We start from the raw sequence: 27,561 nt of genomic DNA on the forward strand, positions 1-27,561 counted from the left end.
TGTATACGGACGCTATAAAAAAAAATCCATCTCCTCGGCGGCTATATATCTTTCTTTCTTCTCAGTGACACGGCTAATCCAAAACCTATCCGCGTAAAATATCGGATAATTACCATGAAAGGACAAGCAATGAGCATTAATCCAACAAAAGCTACGCATTTAGATGAGAACATTAAAGTAACAATCTGAAATAGTCCTGAAAATTCATAGTGAGTACTAGTAGATGAGCGCCAATTTTGGACGGCGGGACCTACACCAACATCACTCATTTCAAAAGCATTAACACATGGAATAACAAGAGTACATACATAAAACCCACCACTTACTCACAAACTGATGTCTAGTATAACAAAAGTACATACATAAAACCCAACCACTTCTCACAAACTGATATCTAGTATTTTTTCCCCCCTCCATACGCATACTCCCTCAAAAAGAGTTGCAACTTACACACTCACGCACATTTTTCCCCCCACCATGTACGTACTCCCTCAAACGAGTTGCAACTTGCACACTCATGCACGTTAACCTAAAGTTCAATGCATTTAGAACGAGACTTTAATACCAAGCAAGGCCATAAGCTGAGAAACAAACTCTGGATGTCCAGGCCAAGCTGCACCTGTGACTAAATTTCCATCAGTGAAGCAACGGTCAATAGGGTCAGGCTCCAACCACGTCGCTCCTCCCAGCACCACATTGAGCTTCACTGCTGGATACGCCGTGCATTTCTTCCCCTGTAAGGTGCGATATTAAATAAATGGTAAGCATGGAACAATCATGGTGAAAGTTCGGTATTTTAGCAGTTGTTGCTTATTCCCCCCTGAGGATAAATGCACTGCAACTGTTCATTCTACCGGCAAAAGCCCATGAAGAAATGGACTCGGCTATGGGGTTAACAATTCAAAAGTCAGTAAAAACAAAATATTGAATCAACGTTATCTATTAAAGTAAATTAACGGAAACACTAATTTTAATAATCTACATCGTGACACATGCCATCCTTTTATTTTCGCTCTCCCCTATATATAATCTTTCATAAGTTGATGTCCATATAATTATTTTCCCGATAATTACAGATTCAGTCTTCCTACGTGGTGAACCCCTATAAGGAGGGGCGGCTGAAGACGCCGGCGAGATTGCTGCTAGAGTAGGATAGGATGAGGCCAATTTGAATGATGTGGAGGGCGTCGACTTTGTTTCATATTGCAATACCGATCAACAGGGGTTTGAAGGTTGTAGAGTCTGGAGAGGTGGTAGATAACGCCGAGGAACTCGGTGTCGACCACAATGAAGGGGTAGGTTTTGACCAGGTTCCAAATAAGGAGGAACTCGTTGGTGAGGTTGTCAGCCCACACCTGGTGGATGCCGAGCGTAGGTTGTGTTGAGGTTTTTTGAATTCATGAAAGGAGGGAAGGTGAGAATGTTGTTTTCTTTCTTTCTTTCTTTCTTTCATTCTTTATTATTATTATTATTATTATTATTATTATTATTAAGGAGGAACTCGTTGGTGAGGTTGTCAGCCCACACCTGGTGGATGCCGAGCGTAGGTTGTGTTGAGGTTTTTTGAATTCATGAAAGGAGGGAAGGTGAGAATGTTGTTTTCTTTCTTTCTTTCTTTCTTTCATTCTTTATTATTATTATTATTATTATTATTATTATTATTATTATTATATATTGTTATTATCATTATTGTTGTTGTTGTTATTATTGTCATTACTACTACTACTATTTGGTAATTTAAGACGTGTTCACAAGATGGATAAGATTCTGGGTTCCTGATTGATAGAAAAATATTATATCGCAAGCATTCTATGGAAGGTTGCATACGGGAGAGGGAGGATAAAGGATGCCATGTGTTACAATATAGATTGTTAATTAACGCTCCATTAATTTATATTAATAGATAAAATTGATTCAATGTTTTGTACGTACTGAGTTATCAAACGTTAACACCATTTAAGTCGTGACCTAACTGTTTATTCAATGTTGGACTATATCTCAACCCACACCTGAACTGAATGGATGCAAGAGATTCCTAACACTTGCTAGTAGCCAAACTCTCTGAATGGCTCCATGAAGAAGACAAAGGTGCTATCTTCCAACGTGAGTGCTGGAGTATGAAACTATGTTGTGCATAAAGTCAGGAATATGCATGACCTATTGGTAAACCTACAATATGTCAGATATGAACAAACTATGTTTCCAGTAATGATCATTTGTGTAAACCAATTCTGACCATATCCATATGTTCAATGCTATGGAGTACACCTACGATATGTCAGATATGAATATATGTATCAAATTGGTCAAGAATATTGAAATGTCACATGATGATCATGTGTTGACCAAGCCAAACATTTGACAACAGCTACAAATTTGACCATGTAAGAAAATGATAAAATCAACAGATAATCCTAAAGGACATGAGGTTTTATTATTTGAATATATGATTTTAGTCTGATCTTATACCGGATTTTATGAAACCAATAATCAATTTTTATGTCCTTATAACAAGAAAGCCTACATTTCTTGGCAACAATGATCATTCCCGGGAGCCAACTTTGACCCCGAGAATAAGGGTTGATCAAGGTCCATGTCACAAAGCATAAACATTTATAGCCATGATATCAGCACACACTTCAACCTCAACAGGATGCCCTGCTCTTTGCATGTCAAGGATGAATTGTGTTTCTTAACCCACAGACTGTATCTACCCAAAACGTTTTATGGAGAGGGAAGAGCTCGGGAAGTCAAGTGTTCTGGTGAGTGGCATGCTAAACTCACTTTAATTGAATACCTTATTTTCACCACATTCAAGAGCAGCGAGTTCTTTCTATAATAGAGGGGGGGTCTTTCGCAAGATCTGCTGGTGACCCATTGAAACAAGGGACAGTAAGATTGGTAAACTTTCTAGATGCAAGCAAGATGCACTAGGCCATGGATACCATTTACCTTTGTTGTTTTCAGAGTCTAAAAAATCAACCTGAAAAAGTGCTTACCACAGGTCAGAGGTTAGGAGAGGTGAGAAGACATATCGTTAACGGGGCGAAAAGGACTAGAGGTAGACTTAAAAGAGCTTGGTTGGACGCAATGAAGAAGGATATGTTAGTAGTTAATGGAGGGGATGACCCATAATGGAAATGAATGTAAGGATACTCATGTAACCGGCCCCAAATTTGAGATAAAGTCTTCGTTTTTGTTGTACTAAGTGCTCACCATACTTGATGAGAAAACTTAGAACAAAATGATACCATAAACCATGGCGCATTATCATTCCAAACTATGGTTTCATAACAATTCATAAAAATTAGGGTTAATTGCGGACAGACCCCCGGTAGTTCTATTTCTATGGACAGACCTCCTGAGTGAACATTTTTTACTCTTTTAAGAGTCAAAAGAAATTTACTTAGGGGCACTATGTGCAATTAGGCAATAATTGAGGGGGTCTATCCACACCAGCAGAATTACAGAAGGTCAGTCCGCAATTGGGCGATAGTACAGGGGTTCTATCTGAATTAACCCTACAAGGAATAAAGTTCATAAATCCATTTCACTCTTTATATGTACAACATGATTTGGGAAGGACACTAACATTCTCCTTCAAAAAATTAAGTTATTTTTCTTGAGATAAACAAGGAGCTAATTTAAGCTAGTCCATTGTATATTTAAATTTCAAATTTCCCCTGAAACTGTCTTACCCAACAAAAGTTCATCAAGAAACAGGATTGTTATAATTACCTTAAGAACTCCAGCAGCTGATAAGATCTGTTGTCCATGGCAAATTGATGCTACTGGTTTCCCCCCATCAATAAACTTCTTCACCAAAGTAAGAACTTTCTCATCAAGAGCAAGATACTCTGGAGCTCGACCTCCTGGGATCACTAGTGCATCATAAGATGAAGCACAGGCGCTATCAAAAGTCGCATTTAGAGTGAAATTATGGCCTGGCTTCTCACTATAAGTCTGGTCACCTTCAAAATCATGGATGGCTGTAGGGCATTTTTCTCCTGCAATTTTCTTTGGACAAACGGCGTCAACTGTACAACCTAGAGCCTGAAGAGACTGAAATGGAACCATAACCTCATAATCCTCCATATAGTCCTGCAATTTGTGATTAACGAAAATCTATTACGTTAAGCCTAGAATTACACGTTGTCGCACAAACATTTTAGATTATACATTTAGTAGTTAACGCGAACATAAATAGGAAATAAAGAAACAAGAATGTTCAAGTAGTGATATACAAGTCAAATTGAAATGGGTAGCCCTCAATTGAAAATATTTACCATCTTAACATCCCTTTGACAGAGTCTGTACTACAGCTCCGATTGAAAAATCATTATGGGGTTTATAATTTTCATACTCTCTCAATCATCATCATGGTCATGGTGCAATGAGCTCACAAGAACAGAAACAAGATGAGGTTTCTTTTCTAACTTGCGAAAATCAACATATCTTATAAACAGGTTTAATCATCTAGAAATAAATAGACAGCACAATAAATAGATAGCACATAACAGAATTATAGTGCCAACAATATATAGGACTGGACAATATGTGACAAGTACAACTGAACAGCTGTCAAAGGCTTTATCATTATTATTAATATTTTCCTTAGAGACATGTAGCGGACTAAATAAAAGTATAAACCGCTATTAAAATACAGAAGAATCGTGACATAATATTAACCGTATATTTTTGAAAGAAAATATGTCCAATACATTTCAAAAGTTGAATTATGAAAGTTCTTATCTGCAAAATATCCTCATGACATTGCTTTAGTAATAAAGTGTACTTGCATTCAGGTCAGATTAGTAAGCGACGATAAATATTAGTTGACAAGAAATAACTGATATAGTAAAACGACGACAATACTAGTTTGCAGTGCAAAAAGACATACCCCACAAAGAAACAGAATCTTTTTATCTGATCCTGTTACAGAGCCACCTACAGCTTTCACAAAGAGCTCGATAAACTTGGGATGCCCCTCATATGTTGGTCCAGTTATCAGATTTCCATCAGCAACACATGTAGCCATTGTCTCTGGCTCTATCCAATGAGCACCAGCAGCAATTAGAACTGGCTTTACAGGAGGATATGAAGTACATTTTCGGCCTTTCACCACATCTGCTGCTGCTAAAATCAACTGTCCGTGGCAGATGGATGCAATTGGCTTTCTACTTTCTTGAAATTTACGAACTATAGTCAAAACCGAGTCATCCATTGCAAGATACTCTGGAGCTCGTCCTCCAGGAAGAATTAGACCATCATATTTACCCACATCAATCTCAGAGAATGTGGCATTGAGTGTGAAATTGTGACCTCGTGACTCAGAATATGTCTGCAATCATGACAATTACGACATGTGTCAGGAGGATTCTTTCTTAAAACATGAAAATAAGCAAGGGCACATCAATAATAGTGTACAATACGGTATCTCACTCATGAGTATATATTTTTGAGACCAACCACTTGTTCCTAATATCTAAATGAAACTGCCTGTAGCTGGAAGCCTAATATTCAATAATGTGATCAGCCTCATCATCTGAGCCACAGTAACCAACTTTTTTTTAACCAACTTTAAATGACAGTCTTGACCCAATTGACAGAATCATAACTACAGCTGTTGCTATAATATACAGAGATTTCTAAAATTTGAGTCAACAACGATACTCATAGTTCCATCTTTTCTAGAATGGGACGGAGCCCAGTTCAAGTAGAATTTAGGCAAAAGCAGGAATTAATTCCAGATCTCGTACACAATGCAAACAGACTCTGATAGTTTTACACCGTGTTATGAAGGCACTTTCTCAATTACCTACATTTATTGTTAACTAAGCTAACATTCAACTGAGCACAATCATAATCCATTATAGAAGAAATTTTAACTTTTAACAAGGAGAAAACACTAAGATGTCGTGATTAGAGAAAAATAAGAGAGGATGAAGGAATTCTGAATAAGGTTTATACACACATATTTTCCATAAGCAACACTGTATAGCTTAATCATGCCACGTAAAAATAACCACTCAGATATCTTTGCAACATATTACCGTTAGAGGTGACAATGTGGAGGTTAACCCATTAACCCTAGTCATCTATCTTAATTTATAGGATAAAGCTATAATGCTTTTACCTTCATATCTAACCGGTCTAACCGGTAGTGCAGGCCAAGTGTCTATACTTACCTATTTATGCATTTATCTATGAGTTAATTAACTCTTTGCTAACAAGTATACATTCAAGGATGGATGTACATTTTTTGGGGGGCCCCATGATAATCATATATATATATATATATACTATATATATAATATATATAACATATATATATATATAGTTAATATATATAGTTATATATATATATATATAGTCATATACACACATCACGTTTTCATGGTTTTATAATATAGTTATATATATAGTTATATATATATATATATTTTATAATATATATATAATATATATATATATATATATATAGAATATATATATATATATATATATATATATATATATATATATATATATAATATATATAATAATTATATTAGTTATATATATATATATATATATATATATATTATATATAATATATATATTATATTATATTATACTATATATATATAGTTAATATATCATAGTTATATATATATATATAGTTATTATATAATATGATATATATATATATAATGTATATAATAAATATATTATTATATATATATAGTTAATATATTTAGTTATATATTATAGTAATATTATATATATATAGTATATATATATATATAGTATATATATATATATAGGGTTAATTAAGTTAAAACAAAATTGGGGGGTTAGGGGGCATGGGAGTTGATTTTAAAGAAAAAACTTCGTAAGGAAGAGAAAAAGGAGAAAGAGAAAACTAGGTATTCTATTTTTGGATAATTGTACCCAAAAAAATTTGCTCTTTTCCTCCTAGGTGCCCCATAAAAGTTGTGAAAAATCAGATATTTATTCTACATTTGAAGAAAGTGACTTCCCTATTAACATCATATATCGGTTTTGGTCGCCTCTCTCCTCTCTCTTCCTTCGCTCCTCGTGAGGGATAGAAGATGCACTATGAACCAGAAAACACTAATTGATAGGAAAACTTAATAAGTGCTCCTTTGTGTTAGTTTTTGTGTATGAAAATGGATCATATCTTTATTGGATTGTTATAATAGTCAGCAGACAATATTTATTGCGCATTAACGAAGACGTATTGTGTTGAGATTATGATGTCTTTTTTTTACTTTTATTTATGTTTTATAATAATGACTTTATCTATCCTTATTGGTAGAATCTTATTTATTTATTTAATAAGTCGTTTAGTATATAATATGTATGAAGTGCCCCACAGGGGAATGGTTTGTGTTCTTGTTGCCTCTCTAACTTTATCTACAAGCAGAATCATTGTGGATATTTTGACTCTTTTAGTCTTATAATTGATAACTTTAACGTTGAATTTTGTTGTCCAATCAATTTTGACTTTGTATTTGGGATATCGGCTCCATACAATCTCATAATTCGTTGCTGTATGTAGATAACTTATTGGTATTCTTCAATGCGCTCTTATGTCTGTACCATCCCTACTATTTGGTATTGAGTTTCGCGCTACTTTTAACCTGTATCAGTTCAAGTGGCAATGGGATTGTGCCGAAGCATGTTATTTACCTGTTTGTACATACAAGAGTGTATCTTTTCATTAACGATATGATCAAAAAATTATTGTGAGTTTGACTATGTGGAAGAAACGTTGTTAGACGTTTGCGTTAAGATTTTTGTTGTTGCTGATGAGACCAGGTGGTATTTTCTATTTTGTGGTGCAGTGGTAATTACTCTTTTATAAGCAGGTATTTGACTAGATAAATCTTGATTTGAGATGTACACTACTTCTGGCTATGATTTTTTTCCATCACTTTTTAATCTTGCTAGTGATGATAAATGATAACTTGTTTTTGAATAATCATCAAGATCTTTCTATTTCCCTTGGTTTTAGCTTGCAATGTTTTATTGTATTGACGTAGTTGAGATTGTAACAAGTCTTCGCACACATTCCTCACAGCTCTTTTTTTATTGTTTATTTCGATTCGGTGTATACTGATTGGCATTAGACTATGGTTACCTGAATAGGTGCTTCTAATGTTGAAGCCATTACTCGTCGTCCGACACGTATCCATCACCATTATCATACTCCAAATCATTGGACACTTCTTGCATTATAATGCATAAATGTTCAATATCGCATGTACTCAATTATACATATACATTTTCTAATTCAAACACGCTTGCATACATTTTTTGGACATATGTACCTCACTTCCAACAAATCCCCTTCCTCGAAACTCATTCTGACATCATGGTTACTTCAAATCTAATGATTTCCCCTTGACGCGAGGGGTGTGTCTGGCATGTCTAGTTAAAAAACTGTATGGAATAGCAATGTTCCTAATTTTGTTTTCGGTAAACAGTTATGGTACTAAACTCTGTTTTTCGGTATATGCGTTTGTTCCAATCTGTTTTAGGTAACAGGGTTATTAGGATTTCTATCTGTTTTGTTTTTGTTTTAGAATGTCGGCGTTATATGTCTATGATTGTTAGGATTCTCAGTATATATATGGAACAATTGGAAGAGAAGAAACATTGGGATATTTGGAGCACAGAAAAAAATACTTTTCTAGAGCTATTGGTTAGGGTTTTGTTTGGAGAGAATTAGAGAGTTTGTTAGGTGAAATTTAATTAGGAGTTTTTTTTTGAGGTTGATTCTGTATCTAAGTTTACAATTGTAGTACTCTTCTTCAATACTATTTTAGTGAAAATAACAAGAGATTCTCTTTAATCTCCATTTTCTACTGTATATATATATATATATATATATATATATATATATGTATGTATATATGTACATATATACATATATATATGTATGTATATATGTACATATATACATATATATATATATATATATATATATATATATACAGTAGATTTCTCATGCGAACGAGTTCGTACGAATCACCTCCGTGTTTGTTAAAGCAGGGGTCTTTTTGAAAAATTGGCGACGACGAAAAATAAAACGGCACTCACGAATCTCGAGCTGGGGATTGTTAAAGCAGGGGGTTTTTTGAATATATAGCGACGACTAAATCTACAAGCGCACAGCTCGTGACCCCCAATCTTCTTCCCCCATTTCTCCCCCATTTCTCCCAAAATCACAGCTTCAGCTCCTTGTTGAATCAGCCGACTTTCCTCCTCCGTCGAGTTCCCCAACTCCGCCCACCACGAAAGCAGCCTCGCCGCCGACAAAAACCGATCTTCCTTCGAGCTCGAGCGCTCTCTCGAGATCCCCATTTCTCCTCCTCCATCAAGCCACCTCCTTCCCCCAACTCAGGTAAGGATCACGGCCATCCATTCCTAGCTCGTTACAGGTTTTGATTAGGGTTTTTTTTTATTTTTTTGATTTCAAGCGTTTCAGCATCCTCTCCCCAACTCCGGCTCCAAGTCACCGCGGACGAGCTCGAGGTCGAAGGTACAGAGCTCTGTCGCTCTTTTTTTTAGGAATCAATCTATAATCCTTGAAAATTTGTTCTTTAATCCTGGAAAAACTTGTTCTTTTATCCTGGAAAATTTTGGTTGAAAGTACCAACTCCGGCCCCAAATTTGTTCTGAATTTGGCTTTTGATCTCTGTGCTTTTTGACTCTTGATATTATTAGTATTGTTGTAGAGCAGGGATATGAAACCCAAAAGCATCAACTCTGCATGTCCAATAAATTAGTTTGTTAGGTAGATTAACTCAAAAAAATTGAAAAGGGGAAAATGCAGTTTTTGGTTTAACAAAAGAGATGACCGTGAAGGATGTTTGTGTTCTTTTGGGTAATTATGTTGAAAAGGAACTTGACACTATACGAAGAAGCTATAGATGGACAACAACGGGTCCAATGCATTTTGAAAAGGAATCTGTGAAATATTGTTGTAGAGTAGTTAATATGCATCGCCACCAACAAAACATACACACCCAAAAAAAAGGATGCAGGCTTTTGATCTCTGTGCTTTTTGAAAAGGAATCTGTGGAATATTGTTGTAGGGTAGTTAATATGCATCGCCACCAACAAAACATACACACCCAAAAAAAAAGGATGCAGGCTTTTGATCTCTGTGCTTTTTGAAAAGGAATGTGTGGAATATTGTTGTAGGGTAGTTAATAAGCATCGCCACCAACAAAACATACACATTGATGAACGTTGGTTATGATTTTATATAACAAATTCCTGTCTAGATAAGTTAATGAAGTGAGAGCACAACGGTATGTTCCAATTTAAGTGTTCAGTGCGTAGGATAAATAAGTTTGATTGAGCACAATGGTATTGGGTATTAATTTTATATAATTACTTTTTTAACTTTGCTTGCTAACTTTAGGTTGTAAAAATTTTGTTTACCCTCCAACCTGGGGTATTTTCAGGTTATCCATGGCTAGAAAAAGTTTTTATGTTGTGAAGAGAGGTCGACGATGTGGTATTTTTAATAATTGGGAAGAATGCAAATCTCAGGTAGATAAGTTCCCAAATGCCTCCTACAAAGGGTATGCAACATACGAAGAGGCTTTGATTGAATGGGAGAAGCACACACTCTCTCATGATTCAGCATCCAGCTCGAGGCCTGTCCAAACATCTGTTTATGCTCAAGAACAAAGATATCCAGTGAGCCATAATCTGGATGTGGACAAGAAAAAACTTGGGGAAACTTTTATTTTCTCTATCTATTCTCTATGCTTTTGTATTAGGTTCATTGTTTACAATATTAGTGTTTCTAGTATGTATCGTTGCAATATTTGTTGGTTTCTCCATTGCAAAAAACATGTGATGTAATTTGTATTAGGTTCGTTACTTTCTTTGAACCGAGGGAACTTTCATGTGATCAATTTTCAAAAAGCTCAGTATATTATTGCTTTCTTTCGGAATGAGTAGACATATTAAGTGATTGATTTATTTTACATACTAATTTAAGTGTTTATCTTTAGTAATGTTCCCTTCTTTCTTTTTTGTTTTATGATGGCAGAGTACCTCTCTCTATTGAGTACCTCTCTCTATTGAGTCAAGATTAACATTCTTTGTTCAGGAGATGTGAAGCTATCTTGGGTTTACTCGAACAGCATGTAAAAGATCCCCAAGCTCATGTTTATACATTTCAACAGCAGTTATAAATGAGGACCCACATTAATATTTGATCCGTTGTAATTGAGCTTGAAAGGGCTGAATATAACGAGCCACACACTGGGTATAGGAAATGCAAGCACAGGATTGAGCTGTCACTCTGTACATTCTCTTATAAGCAGGGGGAAAAAAACCATTATCCTTTCTTTCCTTTTTTTTTTCCTTCTTTTTTTTTCCTTGAAACAGATCGCAAATACCGCAGCAAGCATTCATAGATATCAAAATGGCCAGGAGTTCTCGTGCGATTGCATAACATTTAGGGAGTTGCTGATGGGGGAAGTGGTATGGTTGTCATCCTTTTCCTTCCAAGGACAGATGCCCTCTCCAGCCTCGACCCACCTTCTCTCCATTTCTTGAAAGCTACCATTGATGACCGAGCTGCGTCGTACTCCCTCAAACGAGTTGCAACTTACACACTCATGCACGTTAACCTAAAGTTCAATGCATTTAGAACGAGACTTTAATACCAAGCAAGGCCATAAGCTGAGAAACAAACTCTGGATGTCCAGGCCAAGCTGCACCTGTGACTAAATTTCCATCAGTGAAGCAACGGTCAATAGGGTCAGGCTCCAACCACGTCGCTCCTCCCAGCACCACATTGAGCTTCACTGCTGGATACGCCGTGCATTTCTTCCCCTGTAAGGTGCGATATTAAATAAATGGTAAGCATGGAACAATCATGGTGAAAGTTCGGTATTTTAGCAGTTGTTGCTTATTCCCCCCTGAGGATAAATGCACTGCAACTGTTCATTCTACCGGCAAAAGCCCATGAAGAAATGGACTCGGCTATGGGGTTAACAATTCAAAAGTCAGTAAAAACAAAATATTGAATCAACGTTATCTATTAAAGTAAATTAACGGAAACACTAATTTTAATAATCTACATCGTGACACATGCCATCCTTTTATTTTCGCTCTCCCCTATATATAATCTTTCATAAGTTGATGTCCATATAATTATTTTCCCGATAATTACAGATTCAGTCTTCCTACGTGGTGAACCCCTATAAGGAGGGGCGGCTGAAGACGCCGGCGAGATTGCTGCTAGAGTAGGATAGGATGAGGCCAATTTGAATGATGTGGAGGGCGTCGACTTTGTTTCATATTGCAATACCGATCAACAGGGGTTTGAAGGTTGTAGAGTCTGGAGAGGTGGTAGATAACGCCGAGGAACTCGGTGTCGACCACAATGAAGGGGTAGGTTTTGACCAGGTTCCAAATAAGGAGGAACTCGTTGGTGAGGTTGTCAGCCCACACCTGGTGGATGCCGAGCGTAGGTTGTGTTGAGGTTTTTTGAATTCATGAAAGGAGGGAAGGTGAGAATGTTGTTTTCTTTCTTTCTTTCTTTCTTTCATTCTTTATTATTATTATTATTATTATTATTATTATTATTATTATTATATATTGTTATTATCATTATTGTTGTTGTTGTTATTATTGTCATTACTACTACTACTATTTGGTAATTTAAGACGTGTTCACAAGATGGATAAGATTCTGGGTTCCTGATTGATAGAAAAATATTATATCGCAAGCATTCTATGGAAGGTTGCATACGGGAGAGGGAGGATAAAGGATGCCATGTGTTACAATATAGATTGTTAATTAACGCTCCATTAATTTATATTAATAGATAAAATTGATTCAATGTTTTGTACGTACTGAGTTATCAAACGTTAACACCATTTAAGTCGTGACCTAACTGTTTATTCAATGTTGGACTATATCTCAACCCACACCTGAACTGAATGGATGCAAGAGATTCCTAACACTTGCTAGTAGCCAAACTCTCTGAATGGCTCCATGAAGAAGACAAAGGTGCTATCTTCCAACGTGAGTGCTGGAGTATGAAACTATGTTGTGCATAAAGTCAGGAATATGCATGACCTATTGGTAAACCTACAATATGTCAGATATGAACAAACTATGTTTCCAGTAATGATCATTTGTGTAAACCAATTCTGACCATATCCATATGTTCAATGCTATGGAGTACACCTACGATATGTCAGATATGAATATATGTATCAAATTGGTCAAGAATATTGAAATGTCACATGATGATCATGTGTTGACCAAGCCAAACATTTGACAACAGCTACAAATTTGACCATGTAAGAAAATGATAAAATCAACAGATAATCCTAAAGGACATGAGGTTTTATTATTTGAATATATGATTTTAGTCTGATCTTATACCGGATTTTATGAAACCAATAATCAATTTTTATGTCCTTATAACAAGAAAGCCTACATTTCTTGGCAACAATGATCATTCCCGGGAGCCAACTTTGACCCCGAGAATAAGGGTTGATCAAGGTCCATGTCACAAAGCATAAACATTTATAGCCATGATATCAGCACACACTTCAACCTCAACAGGATGCCCTGCTCTTTGCATGTCAAGGATGAATTGTGTTTCTTAACCCACAGACTGTATCTACCCAAAACGTTTTATGGAGAGGGAAGAGCTCGGGAAGTCAAGTGTTCTGGTGAGTGGCATGCTAAACTCACTTTAATTGAATACCTTATTTTCACCACATTCAAGAGCAGCGAGTTCTTTCTATAATAGAGGGGGGGTCTTTCGCAAGATCTGCTGGTGACCCATTGAAACAAGGGACAGTAAGATTGGTAAACTTTCTAGATGCAAGCAAGATGCACTAGGCCATGGATACCATTTACCTTTGTTGTTTTCAGAGTCTAAAAAATCAACCTGAAAAAGTGCTTACCACAGGTCAGAGGTTAGGAGAGGTGAGAAGACATATCGTTAACGGGGCGAAAAGGACTAGAGGTAGACTTAAAAGAGCTTGGTTGGACGCAATGAAGAAGGATATGTTAGTAGTTAATGGAGGGGATGACCCATAATGGAAATGAATGTAAGGATACTCATGTAACCGGCCCCAAATTTGAGATAAAGTCTTCGTTTTTGTTGTACTAAGTGCTCACCATACTTGATGAGAAAACTTAGAACAAAATGATACCATAAACCATGGCGCATTATCATTCCAAACTATGGTTTCATAACAATTCATAAAAATTAGGGTTAATTGCGGACAGACCCCCGGTAGTTCTATTTCTATGGACAGACCTCCTGAGTGAACATTTTTTACTCTTTTAAGAGTCAAAAGAAATTTACTTAGGGGCACTATGTGCAATTAGGCAATAATTGAGGGGGTCTATCCACACCAGCAGAATTACAGAAGGTCAGTCCGCAATTGGGCGATAGTACAGGGGTTCTATCTGAATTAACCCTACAAGGAATAAAGTTCATAAATCCATTTCACTCTTTATATGTACAACATGATTTGGGAAGGACACTAACATTCTCCTTCAAAAAATTAAGTTATTTTTCTTGAGATAAACAAGGAGCTAATTTAAGCTAGTCCATTGTATATTTAAATTTCAAATTTCCCCTGAAACTGTCTTACCCAACAAAAGTTCATCAAGAAACAGGATTGTTATAATTACCTTAAGAACTCCAGCAGCTGATAAGATCTGTTGTCCATGGCAAATTGATGCTACTGGTTTCCCCCCATCAATAAACTTCTTCACCAAAGTAAGAACTTTCTCATCAAGAGCAAGATACTCTGGAGCTCGACCTCCTGGGATCACTAGTGCATCATAAGATGAAGCACAGGCGCTATCAAAAGTCGCATTTAGAGTGAAATTATGGCCTGGCTTCTCACTATAAGTCTGGTCACCTTCAAAATCATGGATGGCTGTAGGGCATTTTTCTCCTGCAATTTTCTTTGGACAAACGGCGTCAACTGTACAACCTAGAGCCTGAAGAGACTGAAATGGAACCATAACCTCATAATCCTCCATATAGTCCTGCAATTTGTGATTAACGAAAATCTATTACGTTAAGCCTAGAATTACACGTTGTCGCACAAACATTTTAGATTATACATTTAGTAGTTAACGCGAACATAAATAGGAAATAAAGAAACAAGAATGTTCAAGTAGTGATATACAAGTCAAATTGAAATGGGTAGCCCTCAATTGAAAATATTTACCATCTTAACATCCCTTTGACAGAGTCTGTACTACAGCTCCGATTGAAAAATCATTATGGGGTTTATAATTTTCATACTCTCTCAATCATCATCATGGTCATGGTGCAATGAGCTCACAAGAACAGAAACAAGATGAGGTTTCTTTTCTAACTTGCGAAAATCAACATATCTTATAAACAGGTTTAATCATCTAGAAATAAATAGACAGCACAATAAATAGATAGCACATAACAGAATTATAGTGCCAACAATATATAGGACTGGACAATATGTGACAAGTACAACTGAACAGCTGTCAAAGGCTTTATCATTATTATTAATATTTTCCTTAGAGACATGTAGCGGACTAAATAAAAGTATAAACCGCTATTAAAATACAGAAGAATCGTGACATAATATTAACCGTATATTTTTGAAAGAAAATATGTCCAATACATTTCAAAAGTTGAATTATGAAAGTTCTTATCTGCAAAATATCCTCATGACATTGCTTTAGTAATAAAGTGTACTTGCATTCAGGTCAGATTAGTAAGCGACGATAAATATTAGTTGACAAGAAATAACTGATATAGTAAAACGACGACAATACTAGTTTGCAGTGCAAAAAGACATACCCCACAAAGAAACAGAATCTTTTTATCTGATCCTGTTACAGAGCCACCTACAGCTTTCACAAAGAGCTCGATAAACTTGGGATGCCCCTCATATGTTGGTCCAGTTATCAGATTTCCATCAGCAACACATGTAGCCATTGTCTCTGGCTCTATCCAATGAGCACCAGCAGCAATTAGAACTGGCTTTACAGGAGGATATGAAGTACATTTTCGGCCTTTCACCACATCTGCTGCTGCTAAAATCAACTGTCCGTGGCAGATGGATGCAATTGGCTTTCTACTTTCTTGAAATTTACGAACTATAGTCAAAACCGAGTCATCCATTGCAAGATACTCTGGAGCTCGTCCTCCAGGAAGAATTAGACCATCATATTTACCCACATCAATCTCAGAGAATGTGGCATTGAGTGTGAAATTGTGACCTCGTGACTCAGAATATGTCTGCAATCATGACAATTACGACATGTGTCAGGAGGATTCTTTCTTAAAACATGAAAATAAGCAAGGGCACATCAATAATAGTGTACAATACGGTATCTCACTCATGAGTATATATTTTTGAGACCAACCACTTGTTCCTAATATCTAAATGAAACTGCCTGTAGCTGGAAGCCTAATATTCAATAATGTGATCAGCCTCATCATCTGAGCCACAGTAACCAACTTTTTTTTAACCAACTTTAAATGACAGTCTTGACCCAATTGACAGAATCATAACTACAGCTGTTGCTATAATATACAGAGATTTCTAAAATTTGAGTCAACAACGATACTCATAGTTCCATCTTTTCTAGAATGGGACGGAGCCCAGTTCAAGTAGAATTTAGGCAAAAGCAGGAATTAATTCCAGATCTCGTACACAATGCAAACAGACTCTGATAGTTTTACACCGTGTTATGAAGGCACTTTCTCAATTACCTACATTTATTGTTAACTAAGCTAACATTCAACTGAGCACAATCATAATCCATTATAGAAGAAATTTTAACTTTTAACAAGGAGAAAACACTAAGATGTCGTGATTAGAGAAAAATAAGAGAGGATGAAGGAATTCTGAATAAGGTTTATACACACATATTTTCCATAAGCAACACTGTATAGCTTAATCATGCCACGTAAAAATAACCACTCAGATATCTTTGCAACATATTACCGTTAGAGGTGACAATGTGGAGGTTAACCCATTAACCCTAGTCATCTATCTTAATTTATAGGATAAAGCTATAATGCTTTTACCTTCATATCTAACCGGTCTAACCGGTAGTGCAGGCCAAGTGTCTATACTTACCTATTTATGCATTTATCTATGAGTTAATTAACTCTTTGCTAACAAGTATACATTCAAGGATGGATGTACATTTTTTGGGGGGCCCCATGGGGGGGGGGGGGGGCATGGGGGGTAGGGGGTGCCCCATAAAAGTTGTGAAAAATCAGAATTTATCTACAATTTTAAGAGGTGCCCCTATAAAATATTCGTTTGGTGCCCCCACATAGAGAACAACTATGAAAGACTATTGTAAAAACTTAGTAGTGTCTTGTTAGTTTTTGTGATGAAAATGATCATGTCCACGAAAATGATAACGAAACGTATTGTGTTGAGATCATTGAGATTATTGTATAAATAATTTTCTATTGGTAGAATCTGTATTATATAAGTCTTTAGTTATAATTGTATAAGTGCCCCCACAGGGGGAATAAATTCTGGCTCTGCCCTTTCTTCTTAAGATATTCTGGATCTGCCCTTGTTAATACATTACGTACAACATTCTTATGGACTCAACTTATGCTTTTATTCAAGCATCAGTTCCACTCTATTAGTGTATTACGAGTGATGAACAATGTTATTGCATCTCTTATTTGAATAAGAGAGCTCTTAGATAGTGTACTGTTGCGTGAGACCAGTGAATCATGTTGCAAGTCGTCTAAACAAAGACAATTTGATTTTTGAAACATCTGATTTCACCTTTAATCATGAAGAAAATACTTACCTTATACCCATTATAGTAAAATAACTCTAATTTCCAAATAACCTATTATGATGGCATCTAGCTAGGTTACCTGGGTACTTCTAATTTGAAGCCATACTCGTACCCGACACGTACCCATACCCATATCATACCCAAATTCATTGGACACTTCTTGCATATATGCATAAATTTATTCGGGCATGTACTCAATTATACAATACATTTTTTTAATTCAAAACACTTGCCATACATTTTTTGGACATATATCCTACACTTCACATCCATTTCTTGAAACTCATTGGACATATGTTAGATTCCAAATAATGATTTTGAAGGGTTGTTTGGATGTCTAGTTCAAAAACTGTTGGATAGCAGGTTCCTAATTTGTTTTGGTAACAGGTTATTGGGATTCCTAATCTGTTTTGGTAACATTATTCCAAATCTGTTTTGGTAACAGGTTATTAGGATTTCTAATCTGTTTTGTTTTTTGTTTTAGAATTCCTAATATGTTTATGATTTTAGGATTTCTATATATATGGTTTTTGTTTTAGAATTCCTAATATGTTTATGATTTTAGGATTTCTATATATATGGAACAATTGGAAGAGAAGAAAATTAGGGATATTTGGAGCACAGAAAAAAGATATTTTCTGAGCTATTGGTTAGGGTTTTGTTTGGAGAGAATTAGAGATTTGTTGGTGAAATTAATTAGTGAGTTTGAGTGATTTGTAATCTCAGTTTGTACTCTTCTTCTCTATTAGTGAAAAACTCTATCCCCTTCTTGTCCCGTGGACGTAGGCAACTTGCCGAACCATGTTAAAATTGGTTGTTTGTCTTTGTGACATTGATTTGGTTCGTTTGGCATTCTCTCGATATTCGTTTGATTTGATTTCTCGAAGCACATTGGTTTGGTTGTTTGGCTTCCGCAGCGTTCAACAAGTGGTATCAGAGCTCGGGCTACGCTTAGGCTATTTGGAGGAGTAGGTCGTTTTGGAGGCTCGCCTAGGACTTCGTTTGGTGATAAAAGTGAGATCTTTTTTGTAAAGACTTATCTTTTTCAGTTTTGGATCTATTCTTCATTTGTTCCGTATTTGTTTTGGTGCTTTGAGAAAGATGATCGGATAAAAAGAAGTGGTGTAGGGTACTTCTGACATGAAGACCGTCCAAAGTTTGAATATCCACTCTATGAAGATAGTTGTGGAGAAGTTTAATGGCACAAACAATTTTGATCTTTGGAGATGTGAAGTCTTGGATGCGCTCAATGCGTAAAATTTGAAAGATATTTTGGAGTTAGACGGGAAACCGGAGGATATTAAGGAGAAGATTTGGAAAAAGATAAATAGAACGACGTGTGGTGTGATTAGATCTTTTTTGACTCAAGATTTAAAATATAACGTGATCAATGAGACTTTGGCTAAGAAGATTTGGGAGATCCTAGATGGCAAGTATTTGATCAAGAGTGTAGAGAACCGTTTGCATTTGAAGAGGAGACTTTATCGTTTCCAATTGAAGAAAGAGACCTCCATTGGTGATCACATGAACCACTACACGAAACTTCTTGCGGATTTGACGAATGTAGATGTGATGATTGAAGATGAAGACAAGGCGTTGTTGTTATTGAGTTTCATACCTGACGAGGAATATGAAACATTCGTTCTTACTCTTATTAATGAGAATGCATCTCTTTCTTATAGTGAGGTCACCGCTGCACTTGTGAATTATCTACTTCGAAAGAAGGATAATAAGACTTCAGTTGAGCCAGTAACGGGGCATTGGTTGTAAGAGCAAAGAGTCCAAACCATTGTATGAGGTCGCAGTCTAGAGAGGCACATCTTGGAGTTCGTAGGAATCAGTGTGCATTTTGTAAAGAGGATGGACATTGAAAAACCGAATGCCCAAAGTTGATTGATCGAACTGGGAAGAATAAGAGGAAAGCTATTCAAGCTTCAAAGGTGAATGTTGTTAAGGCTAGTGACAATAATTCAGATTCGGATTCTTCGGACTACTCGTTATCTGTACTACCATCAGTTTGTGTTGTCGACTTTACAGAGTGGATATTAGATTCGGGTGCTTCTTACTATATTTGTCCTATAAGGGATTGGTTCTCCAGCTTTTAAGAGTCGGAAAGAGGGGAAGTCATGCTCATGGGTAATGATCATGAATATCATATTGATGGTATCGGTACCGTTCGGATTAGGATGGGTGACGGAGTGATTCGGGAGTTGGTTGGAATGAAGTTCGTTCCTCAGTTGAAGAAGAATATTATTTCACTTGGAGTTTTGGAGGCAGCAAGCTATAGGGTGATCTTGGTCGATTCACGTTTGAAGGTCACATTGGGATCCATGATTGTGATGAAGGACGTCAGGAGGAATAATTTGTATTATTTGATTGGGAGCACGATGTTTGATAGAGAGCTGATGACTTCTTTGGATTTGGCTAGACTGTGGTATTTGTTAATGTTGGGTTATTTGATTGGTTATGTCGTACAGGGTTTGTTGAGGAGTGTTTTGACCTACAGATTGAAGTTTTTTGAGCACATTGGCATGAGTAAGAAAAACGATGTGGAGTTTGGCACTTCTATCCATCAATCGATGGGTCTTTTAGATGGTGTTCAGTCAGGCATTTGGGGGTCTTCCAAGAAGACATCATTGGGAGGTAATCGGTATTTGATTTTCGTAGTTGGGGATTATTCTAGGCATTGGTGGGTTGCAACTAGGTCCCGTTGGTGTGAAGTCCTACAAGTCAACAATTGGAAAAAGTGTATTGACAGAAAGGTAACCCGTCGTTCTAGTTTTAGTAGGGGTTCTTTCTTGTATTTGCGCTGAGCTCATGACAGTTTGAGACACATCATTGATGTGGAGACATTAGGGCGACGAGATGAGATGACAGTTTTGATGGATCGTTCCTTACTGGAGGGGGATCGACGTTGGTTGTCGAGCATTGGTTTTGATTTTGGAGCTTCGACATATTTGGGTCATCTTGGTCATAGATTGCCGACTACTGCGTGTGAAGATTTTGGATCTGATGGAGCTGCTTCAGATTTTGAGTTACGTCGGATATTTGGTTGTCCAGCATTTGATCACATCGAAGATGTGAGATTTGATCCGATTGCACGTTTGGGATTCAGATGTTCGTTTGATTATCAGTTAGGAGCTTCTGATTTTGTTCTGAGCAGGTATGTCACATTTGACTCTCGGTAGGTGGAGAGTGTTGATCAGATTATTGGGATATCACAACGGGCGGAGGGTGATGCTACTTCACATTGGGTGAAGATTACTCCACATACTCCAGATCATACTGCATCGTTTGAGATTCTAGCTGAGGTGACACAATTTGAAGATCATTTGGATTTGGATGCAGATGATGAGTTGGTTTTGGATTCGAGTGCAGCTAGTGGATATGTTTTGGATACAGCCATTGGTTCACCTTAGGTGGAGGTGTTTGATTTGTTTCAGTTTGGGACCATTGGGAGCGCTATTAGTTACAGATTCATTGGTAATATTGGTGAAGAGTTGTAAACTTTTCTATTTGATTGAGGGTCTTTGGAGGCCGTTTGGGTGAACTACGTGAAGGCTTAATTCCTTAGATAAGAGGATACGTAGGCAGTCATTTATGATGCAACCGGTTTGGTGAATTGATACCGACATTTGGAGTTTGTTCGTATTCTCGTTTGGGTTCTCGACTTGTTGTGGATTGAGTCCGTTATCGTGGATTTGTTCTACTTCGTACTGAACACAACAAGTGAGACGTTTGGTTGGTATTGGTGTCGGCTCAGTTTTAAAAAAAACTTCGCCGAGGTGGAGAATTATTGGATAGCAGGTTCCTAATATGTTTCCTAATTTGTTTTGGTAACAAGTTATTGGGATTCCTAATCTGTTTTGGTAACATGATTCCAAATCTATTTTGATAACAGGTTATTAGGATTCCTAATCTGTTTTGTTTTTTGTTTTAGAATTCCTAGTATGTTTATGATTTTAGGATTTCTATATATATGGAACAATTGGAAGAGAAGAAAATTGGGGATATTTGGAGCACACAAAAAAGATATTTTCTGAACTATTGGTTAGGGTTTTGTTTGGAGAGAATTAGAGATTTGTTGGTGAGATTAATTGGTGAGTTTGAGTGGCTTGTAATCTCAGTTTGTACTCTTCTTCTCTATTAGTGAAAAACCCTATCCCCTTCTTGCCCCGTGGACGTAGAGAACTTGCTGAACCACGTTAAAATTGGTTGTTTGTGTTTGTGACATTGATTTGGTTCGTTTGGCCTTTTCTCGACGTTCGTTTGATTTGATTTCTCGAAGCATATCGGTTTGGTTGTTTGGCTTTCGCAGCGCTCAACAAAAACTTGAGATTTTTCAATTTAAAACCCACATAATAAAAGAAGCATAAAGATGTTATAGGAATTTCAATTCTCATCCTTGTTCTCATATAAATTATTAATTCCAATATGTAATATATATGTATATAAATATTCATATAACCGTGTCCCCGTACCCTATTTTTAACAAATTTGTCATGTACCATACTCATACTCGTGCAACACAGGCATCTACCAACCGCATTATGGCAAGGCAAAATCATAATATTGACAGTTTCAACTAGCCAATTAAAAAAGGATAAATTTCAAAAATACCATGAACTATTAGAGGGCAGTTTACTACCCTAACACCCTTGTTTGACTTTGATGCCTTAAATTTCTATTTCGACAATTTTATACTAACACAGAAAAGTTAAAAGGAGTAAAAAAGATTTCTCTTATAAAGCTTCAGCTTTCTGTGTGGGGAAAATGAGGAACAAAGTTAGGGCTTTGGGGTATCAATTTGTCAAACTAATGACAATTTGAAAACTTCGGTATACCAAAATGTCAAAATAGAACTTCAGAGTATCAAAAAAGCGGTGAGCTTTGGGGTATTAAAATGCAAATTAACAGCAAAATAATCACACGCTATTTTTTATTAGAGAAGACTATGATAAAACTTTCAAATCAAGGAAGAAAGTACTTTAAAATCCGTGGTGGATATCAAGTAACGATCTAACCTGTTGATGACAGCTTGGACTTCATCCGAAACACGGTTGGTTTTGAAACATAAATAAAGTTCCCTATATTTTATTCGTGGCTAATTTTCTGAAGTTTGTGGTGTTTTTCTGCTAACTTGGCTCCGTTTGGATACCATTGTGTTTTACTTGTTTCCATGGTGTTTTTGCCAAAAATAAAACACCACGCGTTTGAAAACCATGGTGTTTTTTGAGCTAAATCATCCTCAAACTAAAAACAAAACACTTATTTCAAAACACCTTTTAGGTGTTTTAAGTTTGGTGTTTCGGGTTTGAGTTTGAGAATGTGTTAATATAATATCTAACATAATATATTAAATATAATTATTATAGAGTTATTATCAACATGCTTATTATATTATATTATACTATACAATATTATAGTTAATTTAATATATTAGTAATATTTGTTAAATAATATAAAAAGATAATAAATAAAATATCTTATATAATAATATAGTAACATATTAAATACCAATATTTAATATGTTAATAATGTATTATATAATAATAAAATATAAATAAACTAATAAAAATAATAAAAAAGTTATTAATAATAAATAATAATATAATAATGATATAATAACATACTATACAATATTATAATCGCTATAATATTATTAACTTTTTAATAAATAAATTAATAACTATAAAATATTATATAATAATAACATATTTAAAAATAAAAGAATAATATAATAATAATATTGTAATAACATATTGTAATAAGTAAATTGTAATATAAATATATAAAATATTAATATATTATGCAATAAATAATATAATTTATTATAAAGTAAATAATTTTTAATAATAAAATAATTTATTGCTAACAAATGTTAATGTAAAAATAATATATTCATAATATAATAATATAATATATAAAATATTAATATATTATGCAATAAATAATATAATTTATTATGTAAAATAATTTTAATAATAAAATAATTTATTGCTAACAAATGTTAATGTAAAAATAATATTTTTATAATATAATAATATTTATTTATATCATAAATACTATTATATTATTAAGTACTATTAATAAACCTAAATATATTAAAAACTATATTATATTATATAATATTAAAATATTATAATATATTAATTTATTAATAACATACTAGTAATAACATGATAATAAGATTATAATAATATATTTATATGAATAATAGTATAATATTATATTATATTAATAATAGTATAATATTATATTAATAATAAAATAACATTATTATAAAAATATTAATATAATATACAACAATAACAAATTGATATACCAAAATAATTAAATATATAATTATTTGAAAATAATATGTAATAATTATAATATAATAATAATTGTAATTTAATATAGCATATTAAAGTACAATATAATATTATAATACATTATACAATATTATATTGCATTACATTTAATACTTATAATACTATAATAATGTAAACTAAATATTATAACATTTAATTAATAATATATTTTATTATAATTAATATATAATATATTAATAATATGTTTAATACTAATGTTATAATTGGTCAAACTAGTGTCAACCAAAAATACTTAACATAGTGTTTTGAAAATATTTTAAGAGAAAAACACAACACCATGGTGTTTTCTTACAAAAACACAATAAGGAAAACACCATAGTATCCAAACAAAGCCTTAGAAGTTCACAATACGTTTGTTCACGCTTTTTTTTATACAAACCTAGCAGTACTTCACAATAGTTTTGCGAAATCAATCCAACAATTAAAATAAAAAAAAGTCCTTTACAGGTCAATATTTTTGTTTATGCAAACCTAAGTAGTACGCAATAGATTTGTTAAATTTACCCGTAAATATGTACTCCCAAGCATCCCAACTACGCAAAATAGAACAATTTTTCAAAACAGTCCCATTTTATTTTTAAAATCAACATATTTTTTTAATTATCAAAACCGACCTGTTTTTTGCCACGTCAGCCTCATCACCGTCCTAAATAATCGGGTTTTCAACCCCGACTATTTTGAAAAATTGTTTAATGCACTCCTAAATAGTCGGGGTTGTCAACCCCGACTATTTAGGACGATGATTAGGCTGACGTGGTAAAAAACGGGTCGGTTTTGGTAAATAAAAAAAATCAGTCGATTTTAAAAATAAAAAAATAAATTGAGACTGTTTTGAAAAATTGTTTCAGCAAAATACTTTTATGGGTTCAATCCAAAATTTTCCAAATTACCACCTGACACCCTGATTCCTGATGAACAGCAGTCTTGATAACCTCGCCAGATTTCTTTCCAGGGCAGACCGCGTCAACTGAGACGCCATAAGCTTGCAGGGCTTGAAAAGGCACCATCACCTCCGAACAAATTAATTAAATCAACAAAATATTCATATAGAAATCTAAAATTGATGAAATCAGAGAGAGAGAGAAAGGGTTCACTCAGCACCTCGTAGTCTTCTACATAGTCGCCGCAGATCATTAGAGCAGATTTCGCCATTTTCTGTCGACCGGAGTTCCCTCGGGAGTGACCGTAAAGTGAAGAGGGGGTAGCATTGTATATAATATAGTGGTGGCATAAATTACACAAAACCCCCCTCACGTTTGAAATTTGTCAAATCCCCTCAAAACTGAAAAAAAAAACTAAACTGTGTTACTTCTGACTACCACACAAACCCCCAAAGCTGACAGTGTTAGGGGGGTTTTTCTTGGAAAGAAATTTAAAGTTGAAGGTAGTTCTCTGAGAACCCCGGAACTTAAAGAGGCGTTTCGTGACATTTTTAAAACTAACGAGGTTATCTGAAAACTCCAAAACTTAAGGGGGGTCTTTAGAAATTAGCCCTTGAGGGTTGAATCACACGAGTGGCGAGGGAGGGCACAAGAAGCTGGCACGTGGGAAGTGGACAGAAGTGGTGATTGTAGGGTTGAGATAAGGTTTTGTGTGTATCGTGTGAACTTCCGGTTCCTTCTTTTTTTGTTTTCTTTCCGGCTAAGTAGCACTCAAGGGTTGTTTGGTACGATGTAATTATTGTGAGTTATTATTGTATATATTCTGTTTTGGTAGGGCTAAATACCCATATTGGTATTTTAATTCAACCCCATTTACCAACAAGGTATTTTAATTAGGAAATCGGCGATAAAAGACATTTTAATTGAATAAAATTACCATTATAGGTCCTTTTTCTCGCGTCGGCGCCCACTTTTGTCCGGACGAGAACTCATCACGTGCGTTGCACGTGGGGGCTTAATCTGTGTTTAAGATTGTTTTTCTCACGTGGCAGGGAATTAAACCCTCTACTGTTCATCACCCCCCTCTCTCTCTCTCTCTCGTCGTTTTCTCCACCGCCGCCCACCTCGACTGCCCTCACCTCCCTACGCGCCGCGTCTGGGCCGCGAGATCGCGCGCCGTCGATCCCTCCATTCCCGCGGCCTCCACTTCTACGACGTCTCCACGGCGGCCGCCATCTCGGGTCCCTCCACAGTGTCCGATCCGACGACCCCCACATCTACAAGGCCCGAGTCACCGCCATCGCCGCCGACTCGGACCCCAGCCTCCCCCTCTCGCCGCCTTCGGAGTGCCCCCACCGCGAGAACTGCATCATGTCCGTGGACAGGACCACCCTGAAGACCGCGCGGCGAGCTGGGGCGGCAGAACGGGGGCTCGATAAGGGTGGCGCGCAGCCACGAAATAGTGCACCTGGCGGCCACCGGGCTAGTGTTCGCCTCGGCGGTGGAGCCTGGGGCGTTCGGCTACAGCGGGTACATGAAGCTGTGGGAGACGAACGAGCCGCGGGCGGGGAGAGCAGCAGGTTTGGAGACTCCTTCGCGGACGCCGATGTGATCCGCCAGCAGATGAGGAGCGACAGAGGGGGAGGGGGGAGCGTGGTGCATTGCTACAAGAAGCAGGTGTTTGTGAGCAAGGGACACGGGCTCGAGGTTTGGTCGCGGCTGGAACAGGACGGGGAGGGGGGAGAGGAGGAGGAGAGGAGGAGATACAGGTAAGAACAATGGTGGACAGGAGGAGGAATGCAAGGAGGGGGAGGATAAAGTGATGGAGGGCGGGGAGATGCGCAGGAGGGGGAGGATAAAAGATATGGAGAGAGAGGAGAGTGGGTTGAGGCGCGGTGGACGTGGGTTCGGGAAGGAGATAACGAAGAGAGAGAGAGGCGGGGAGGATGATGAACAGTAGATTAAGCCCCCACGTCAGAAAAACACATCTTAAACACATCTTAACACAGCGATTATTCCATGCCACGTCAGAAAAACACATCTTAAACAACAGATTAAGGCCCACGTGCAACGCACGTGATGAGTTCTCGCCGGAAAAGTGGCCGCCGACAGAGAAAAAAGGACCTAAATGGGTAATTTTATTCATTAAAATGTCTTATCGCCGGAATTTCCTAATTAAAATACCTTGTTGGTAAAATGGGGTTTGAATTAAAACAGCCAATATGGGTATTTAGGCCGTTTGGTAGTTAATATTCTGTTTTAGTAGCTAATATTCTGTTTTAGGTAGATGATATTCTGTGCGATATCGTTTGAGTTGTTTCTAGCTGTTTTTTGAGAGGTTGTTTAGGAAGGATTGTGTATATAAATGATACGAGTTATGAATGAAGGAGGCAGAGGTTTCTCTCCAAAATTCCACCAAAATACCTGATTTTGTTATGGTATCAGAGCCATGACCAAACACACAA

The 27,561-nt window shown here is 36.1% G+C and overlaps 2 protein-coding genes across 2 annotated transcripts; both read right to left on the reverse strand.

Moving 5' to 3' along the window:
• LOC109836333 (protein DJ-1 homolog D-like) lies at positions 252-5,362 on the reverse strand. The gene is made up of 3 exons (XM_020404196.1): positions 4,901-5,362; positions 3,739-4,101; positions 252-734 (listed from the first exon to the last, which is right to left on the reverse strand). The coding sequence occupies exons 1-3, from the start codon at positions 5,222-5,224 to the stop codon at positions 546-548; spliced, it is 876 nt and encodes a 291-aa protein (XP_020259785.1). The 5' UTR covers positions 5,225-5,362; the 3' UTR covers positions 252-545.
• On the reverse strand, positions 11,623-25,422 carry LOC109836334 (protein DJ-1 homolog D-like). The gene is made up of 5 exons (XM_020404197.1): positions 25,317-25,422; positions 25,109-25,225; positions 15,863-16,303; positions 14,701-15,063; positions 11,623-11,868 (listed from the first exon to the last, which is right to left on the reverse strand). The coding sequence occupies exons 1-5, from the start codon at positions 25,365-25,367 to the stop codon at positions 11,680-11,682; spliced, it is 1,161 nt and encodes a 386-aa protein (XP_020259786.1). The 5' UTR covers positions 25,368-25,422; the 3' UTR covers positions 11,623-11,679.

This window comes from Asparagus officinalis, chromosome 4 (genome assembly GCF_001876935.1).
Source record: "Asparagus officinalis chromosome 4, Aspof.V1, whole genome shotgun sequence".
Taxonomy (NCBI): domain Eukaryota; kingdom Viridiplantae; phylum Streptophyta; class Magnoliopsida; order Asparagales; family Asparagaceae; genus Asparagus; species Asparagus officinalis.

Bases quoted from the DNA above. Each gene is read 5' to 3' on its own strand.
- LOC109836334 (XM_020404197.1), bottom strand. From the start codon at position 25,367: ATGGCGAAATCTGCTCTAATGATCTGCGGCGACTATGTAGAAGACTAC. The intron at 16,304-25,108 runs GTGGTAATTTGG...TCATGATTGCAG, and splicing joins ATCAGGAATCAGGGTGTCAG to ACATATTCTGAGTCACGAGG. The intron at 15,064-15,862 runs GTATGTCTTTTT...CACAAATTGCAG, and splicing joins AGATTCTGTTTCTTTGTGGG to GACTATATGGAGGATTATGA.
- LOC109836333 (XM_020404196.1), bottom strand. From the start codon at position 5,224: ATGGATGACTCGGTTTTGACTATAGTTCGTAAATTTCAAGAAAGTAGA. The intron at 4,102-4,900 runs GTATGTCTTTTT...CACAAATTGCAG, and splicing joins AGATTCTGTTTCTTTGTGGG to GACTATATGGAGGATTATGA. The intron at 735-3,738 runs GTAATTATAACA...CGCACCTTACAG, and splicing joins CAGCTGCTGGAGTTCTTAAG to GGGAAGAAATGCACGGCGTA.